The 7,909-nt window shown below is 36.7% G+C and overlaps 1 protein-coding gene across 6 annotated transcripts in view; it reads left to right on the forward strand.

The window, feature by feature from the left end:
• The window catches only part of LOC137299057 (huntingtin-interacting protein 1-like), a 65,520-nt gene extending 58,285 nt beyond the window's left edge, over positions 1-7,235 (forward strand). For 5 of the 6 annotated variants that reach the window (XM_067831567.1, XM_067831543.1, XM_067831577.1 and 2 more), the window contains 2 exons: positions 341-376; positions 7,152-7,218. In XM_067831567.1, coding sequence (XP_067687668.1) covers positions 341-376; positions 7,152-7,160 — 45 coding nt within the window. In that variant the 3' untranslated portion in view covers positions 7,161-7,218. Of the gene's footprint in view, positions 1-340; positions 377-7,151 lie in introns of all 6 variants that reach the window. The other variant, XM_067831559.1, reaches the window with a different exon arrangement.
• The last annotated feature ends 674 nt before the right edge of the window (positions 7,236-7,909 follow it).

A 7,909-nucleotide genomic window follows, 5' to 3' on the forward strand; every position in this document is an offset into this window, starting at 1 on the left:
TGTCCTCCTCATAATCATACATCATAGCTGGTTTCAGGGATACTTCACAACCAAATAGTAGTGATTTCTAGTCATAACCTTTTTCAAATAATGCTTTCTATTCCCTAACACCATACAATTGTGGCTGAATGCCTGGATTCACATCCTGGCACGGGTACTAAGTGTGAGGCCTGTCCGGTGTTCCTCGCAGTGATATTCCTAGAATATTCTGGAATATTGCTAAAAGCAGCATAAGACCATACAAGCTTACACACTAGTTTGTCCTGTCAATGTACAATTTGGTTTTCTTGATCGTATTGGGCAGTAGTAACATCATTAATAACACAAACATTGCCAATAGGAAGGAGAGGAGAATGGACTTGGGGAAGATGTCAACGTAAGTTTCTTCAAATCAAGACATTTTGTTGTTTTAGCAGCCACAAATTTCCATGTCATTTCCATAAAAACATATGCTCATTGATATGAAAAGAAGTTTGAATTAAGAAAAAATTGAAATGACATGGAAAGTTTGCTGTGCTCCCAAACATTCAACAGGCTGGCGTTATGAAATATGGGCTGGAACATCAAGGTTGGCATAAGTGGCAAGTGTGTTTGTGTCGGAACATCAGATTTGTGATGAATTTATTATTGACGTCTCAGTCATATTTTAGTCTTACATCTTTGATTTGCGATAGAAGATCTTTTTGAAAATATTCAAATATTCACTTCACCTAGCATGGCACTGGTCATTGATTATGATGATTCTGTTGCACACCAATAAAATACAATTTTCACTTGTGCATGTAGACAAACCACAGTTACTATGACTCTAGTGCCAGCACGTGTGGTTAAAGACCAACCGAAATACTTCACACCGAGTCACCTTGATAGTTCTGATGTTTGGATAAGCACCACCATAGACTTTCAGCTTTCTGCACAGACAGTGGTACATAGTGATAGCGACACATAGTGTATGTAGTGGTGTGTGGAGACATGGAGTACAAATGGTTAATTTGTCCCCCAGTATCTCATGTATACCATAAGAACTCTCTAGGAGAACCTATATATAAGGCTGAAAGTATGTCCTTGACCTTGAATACGTTACTGCTTATAGTATCAGTCACTGGTTTGTCTTTCTCTTCTAACAACCCCTACTGGAACTTCTGCCTGGGGTACAGCACTGGGGCTTAGACAGAGATAGAAATAGCTCTACTCTAGGAAGATGTCTATTTGCCCCAATGTACTCTACAGAAACTAATTAATGTTTTGCTTCAATATTCATCATTTATCCAGGAATATTATCAGAACTAATTCAAGTAAATGCTAATTTCCTACCTTCATATCAGTCCGGGCATTCAAGTATTTGAGTAATATATGCAATATATAATACCCAGTTCTACTGTTCCAAGATGGAACAGTGTCAAAAGAAGTTGTATCTCTGTATGTAGAGTTACATCCCTATCAGTCACAGGATTATCTACCTTAAGAGCTGATTCATTCCAAGTGAATTGTCACCGCTTGGATCTTAAATGAACTTAAGCCCCTTTTAAGCAAAGAGTCTAGTTGATATGTACTATGCACTATAACACACAAGTATTTTCAATGCTCACGTTATAGAAGATTGTCCAGTTTTACTGTCACACAAACCTGCTGTGTTTCCACTGAATAGTCTATGCAGAAAGCATGAGCGTTGGTATGAGTTGATGTTGCTATGTCCACATCATCCAGTTTCATACTTCAGCCTTGTTGATACATGTCACTAGTCACCGATAGCATGCTTCAAGCATCCGGCCATGTCCAATACCTGTTGTTATCACACTAACATTCTGTTACCATGGATATGTTACCATGAGGGCATTCAAGACAGGAATGTTCATCGTACATCATTCAATCAATATCTTGTCAGCTCTAACAAACACACATTGATTATGTCAAGTTACTGAATTTGCACAAATATTGGTTTCTGATAAAGGGTTCAGATTTGTTACAAGTAGGTCCCATTTTAAATTTGATATGTCCATAAATTTGAAGACAATCATCTCTTGTGTGTGCTCAGGTTTAGGTTTTGTGAAACCCAAGTCGTTTTGTCAAAATCAGTTTCTGTTGGACAAACTCAATGTGTGTTTCCTACTGGGACAAATCTAACGTTGTTAACAATTATATTTAGTTCTTTTTCACTCACGCTATGAATACTGAATCCATGTTATGGGCAAAGGTTGATTTGAAAATGTGTAAAATTTTTATAAAACCATTTTCTGTCTTGAGCCTCTGAAGTAACGATCTTCTCACTGACAGCATTAGCTGATTTTTCATCCAACCAACTAATCAAATAAATATGTTTACCTTAAAGGTGAAATGTCAGAATAACAACATCTGGTTCATGTAGTAATTATGAAATGGTTAAATGGAGAAAAGAAATTGCATATAGAAACACGACAATCATTAGCAGCATCCTTTTCAAATATTTTTGCCCAAATATGACTTGGTCTAGACAAGTTAACATCAGTTCTTTGCTTGCCAGTTCCAACATTTTTGGAATGACTTATTCCATACATACCACACAAAGCAGTTAACATGCCTGTTGCTGCCATCTAGAATAGATGCACAGAATATTTTTATGGCTATATTTGTTTTCTATCTTTATTTGAAAATTGGATGACATCTTTGGAAACTTGTCTTGCTGTTGTGAAATATTCGTTATACACTCTTTGACATATACATGGTATAACAACATTCTGTTTTCGTAATTTTTTTTCTGAGACCTTTCTGATCAAATGATCCTGTTTCATTTTGCATTGACTCAAGACATAGATTTTCTTGGCATGTGAATTCTTACATGTAGCATTTCACTAACTGTTTTTAAGAGGATATTGTTATTTTTGACATACATTTTTGTCACTTACTACAGACCCATGAAGATCCAGGTTAGAATGCTGGCCTTCAGCAACCCATGCTTGTCATATGAGGTGACAAACGAGATCGGGTCATCAGACTCGCTGCCTTGTTCCTCATTGCACAGGTTGATGCTCATGCTGTTGATCACTGGATTGTCTGGTCCAGGCTCAATTATTTACAGGCCGCAACCATATAGCTGGAATATTGCTGAGTGCAGCATAAGGCTAAACTCACTCACTCCACATAATACATCAGTGTAGTTGATGTTGGAATACTTTGAAAGATTTTCCAATGCTTTTATCATGTTTGTTCCATGCCTATTTTTCGATGAGTGTTAAGAAATCCTGTTTGGCTTGAGAAAGCATGTTTGAGTGTCGTCTTAAGTGTTTTAGGTTTGAAATATGATAGATGTGCATCCAACTTACAGATCAGATATTGTAATTGTTTTTTGTGATAGACCATAAAGTTTTGGGGTGGTGGAACAGAGAGTTGTGTGCCAGAATGTTTAATACATCCCAAATGTACACCATTTATGTGTTAGCGAATAGTCTGTCTGGTCTGGTCTGTTATTAAAACAGGGCAGTGGCATGGCCTTGTAGTTGAAAGTGTTAACTCACCACACCAAACACATGGTTTCGATTCTCAGATGTGTACAATGTCTGAAACCTACTTCTGGCCCCGATTTCTCGAAACATACTAAGTCTCAATTTTGACCTCAGTTTGAGCTTTTACTCAAATTTGAGTAATCACAGGAAAATTCATTTCCCAGAATGTACTGAAATCAATATTAAAGGCTAACACAGTAGACAATTTGAGTTTGGTGGATAGACTAATTAAGTATGTATGTGTTTTTTTTATTTTAAAAATACAGTTGAGTTCAGGTGTTTCATGTTGCCAAAGTCAGTTTGAAATTTGAGTAAAAACTGAAGTTTGGGTTGAGAAGTCGGGGCCTGATGTCTCCTACCATGATACGTCAGGAATAACGCTAAAAGTGGCATAAGGGACTGTTCATAAATTTATGGTTAGGGGGGTTGATGATGAGTTTTTTATGGAGTTGCAGGTACAATGTGAATGACCACCCCCCCACCTCCCACATCCCAACCTTAATGTTCCAAGTAAATGACCCCCCTTCCCGCTGCTTGTCATGTACGAAATCAATTAACACCCCCCCTCCAGAGCATGTTACAAAATTGATGCCCCCAACCTCACTTAAAATCATCATTACCCCACCCCACCCACCATCCCCACCTCCCTTAGCTATAAGTTATGAACGGTCCCTAAATACACACTCTTTCTATTATCAAAATGTTTTTAGAGCATTCTCCACAAACTTTTTTAGTTTATCACAAAAATTTAAGGATGATTTGAATATTTCTGTCATGATAAAGACTGGTGGCATTGTGTTCTTGAAGCTTTCACTATTTATGTTGAAGATATTGATTGATCCTCGAGGAACACATGCAACCCATATTGGTGTCCACCAGTGCTACACAGCTTTAATATTGCTTCCAGCAGTGCAAATCCCAGCTCACTCACTTGCTCAAAGGAAGAGTAACCTGTTACTTGTGTGTAATTTCAAGACCTGATGACTTGTCATGTCAGGACAATCCCTGCCTACTCTCTCATCCACCTAAACACAAGACCACCTCTAGTCCTCCCCCCAGAACAAATATATGTTAGTTATCTTCAGTCAGCTACATGCTTGTCAGAACTCATGTACCTTAATGCTCCCACAACAGACCACCTCTAGTTTCCCCTAGAACAAAATATATTTTAGTTGGCTTCCGGCAGCTACATGCCTGTAGCAAATCAACTCTAATTTTGCAACAAGTGAAATGAAGTTGAATGTTTTTGTTAAAGGGTGTTGTTGATATTAATATTTCAACTTTATGACATTACAATGTTCATGAATATTGTTTTATTTGAACATGTTTTTTCATTACAAAGAAAATTGAGTGCTTATGAAGAATGATAAGACTGTTTTAGAATCGTAGTATGGCATGTAAGTTCGAGGGATGGGTAATTGTCATTGATTTATGATGTCTTAGACGAAGTTATAGGGGATAATGCCAATTTTGATTCAGACTGAAAAAAAATGATTTCATTTTATCAATTTTAATTCTTATTTTTTAGAAACTACAGCTGTTACATGTATGCATACTATTCAAAAGACACGAAAGAACTCATGTTACATAGTAATATGGAAAGGCATGACTGATAATAATATTGTATTAATGCTTAAAAAAATAGAAGTTCCGTAATTCTTTTAAATAGTGTATGTCAGTAATTGTTCATGATTAAATACTAAGACTGCTGAATGTCTATGGTGTTTTTCTAGTCCAGCGTGCCAGTGTACAAAGACTGGCTGGGTCCGTGGGACTCTGATATGTTGTGAACATTCTCGGGTAACCATGGTAACTGGTAAGAGATGCATGGTGTGGTTTGCACCAGGTTTTGCCACATATTAGGTGGCTGCAGTAATAATCTTCATGGTTCATTAACAGCATGGTGTATCTTTCATTGTACTGTTGCATCTGTTATCTGGAGACAAGTTCAACTTTTATGAGAGGCTAATGACAGGTTGTATGGTTTTTACATACTTAATGGGAAACAGGCATCCTTGAAGTTTCAACCATTTGAACATCCGGGTTAGAACTGGTGTTCAGCATTCCTTATTGGTCATATGACTTGACTGACATGGTAGTGTGATCAGGCTCGCTAACATGATTGATGCATGTCATTGTATCCATTGTTACTGATGTCAGTCACAGGATTGTCTGGTCCAGGCTCGGTCATTTACAGACAGCAGTCAAAGTGTGGTGTTAATCAATTAAGAAAAACATGTCAGGGAATCTGACTATGTCATGGTGTCCCACTGAATACATTGGTGCTCATACTATCAATCACCAGTTTGGCCCATGCTAGGCTCTCCATACAGCAGTGAAAAATGTCTGATCTATTTTTCAAATTGGAATTTTTTTCTTGCTGCTTTACTCAAGAAGAATGAAGATGCTTCCCATCAAGATAGTCTTTTTGTTTGAGTTGCCATTAATCTTTGGAAGTGGTATAGTTTTCATATGCTGGACAGCAGAAGACCTGCAAGTTTCATAAAAATGAATTCTCTTAAAAGTAAGCATTCATGTTTGTGTCTTATATTTTATAATCTTACAAAAAGTCAGAGTTGTGTTTCTTTAACTATTCAGTATGTCAAAAAGAGTTTACAAAGTCAAGAAACTACATACATTTTTGTAATAGTCACCACAACTATGGATTGTTTGCATGATTTGTGATGTCAGTGATCAGTAATCTAATAAGAGCTATTTGAATCCAAATGGAATATATATTCAGATATATTTTATGTTTCATTGTAATCTGATTCAATCATTGTTTAATTCTAAACATTATTTGAAAAGTATATTAAGTTCACATTTATGTGAACTTTAATGTTTCTACTCAAGAGATGCTGAAGACTAATCTTATTGATACATCAAAAATGGGTTGTTATTAACTTGTTATTGCGTAGTGTTTAATACCAACGTTTTGGCAGTGGGTAGGCTGAGTGATTAAGCTTTTGCTCGTCACACTGAAGATCTGGGTTCTATTCCCCATTGGTGCAATGTATAAAGCCCAATTATGGTATATTGCTAAAGGCGGCATAAAACTAAGATCGCTCACTCACTAATGCCAACACTAGAGTTCAAACAGTTTGATAAACTGTTTGATAAATAGAGTCACCGTTCATGAAATATATTTAACCACAGTATGTGCAGATTCTGTAGTAGGATAGCTTCTTGCAAGGCTTGCTGTCAGAATTTCGCATGAAGGACACAGTTGTCTCCCTTCCTGATGTTATGTAACAGCATGGTTGGAGTGGAGTGCAAATCTGTTATGGAATCTAGAGTTTGGGGGACAAGCATGATGTTTTACTTTCAGTCTCAGAATGAATTTGAAAGTTTTAGTGTTGTTATTTTGAGTAATATATTCTTGTTATAAAATTTTAGAATGTAAGTTGTCTCTGTTATGAAGCGTCAAGTGAGCCCCTGAAATGTTTGGGTTTTTTTGTTTTAATTATTTTTTGTTCACGTAGGCTTTGAAGATGTATTATATTCTGATGAATGCCACTTCTAATTTAGTGTTGATTTAGCTTTAGTTTTCATTCAAGTAGCGTCCTCATAATGTAATGTTAGCCAAATTTAGTGCAGATAATGTTTTTTGTTGAGAAAATGATTACTCTTATAATGAATGCTTATTTGTATTACTGTCACGTGTGTTTGCAGAAAAGCTGACGTGGTTGAGGAGAGATGACTGGCGATGGTATTGTAATCTGAGTGCTGTATAACGACGCCCCAGGAGAATGTCATACACACATATTATCACATCAGTATCCCAAGAGGTCATCAAGGTCACTAGGTCATCCAAGGTCATCAACTTTGTAAGAGGGCTTCAACAGTCAATTGGTCAGCAAGAACAGTCTTCATGTGACACTCAACAAAGAGGTCATATGTCCGCGTGAAACAGTACTATGAATTATTTCTTTTAATGATTTGAAAAATATAGGGGGTGACTGTCAGATACACAGGACTTTTTAATGTATTTGGTGACATGTGTTAATTACACCCATGTACGAAACATTCATCGGCACTCTCACACTTGTTGACCAGACAATAAAATTATTTCCAGATATTGAAATACCTTAACAATATTCGTATGTAAAACTGTATCAGGTTATATCACACAAAACGATGTACCCCACTACTTAATATGTAACATTCTTATTCACATAAGACATGACTGATAAGTGATGAAAATACAGAGGGGGTTCAAATTGGGTTGATCATCAAGTGGTCCTTGTATTCAAATACCATTGCCAACACCCACAAGAGCTGCTTATACAGATCCAGCAACAAGATTACATCTGTGCATTTGTTCCCATTGCAGCTGCACTGATTGAACACCTTCATACATCTATGTGTATAAATTGAATCTCATAATCACATAAGGAACGGATATCATTTTGACATTTCACAGGTCATCA

Source organism: Haliotis asinina, chromosome 1 (assembly GCF_037392515.1).
Source record: "Haliotis asinina isolate JCU_RB_2024 chromosome 1, JCU_Hal_asi_v2, whole genome shotgun sequence".
NCBI classification, from domain to species: domain Eukaryota; kingdom Metazoa; phylum Mollusca; class Gastropoda; order Lepetellida; family Haliotidae; genus Haliotis; species Haliotis asinina.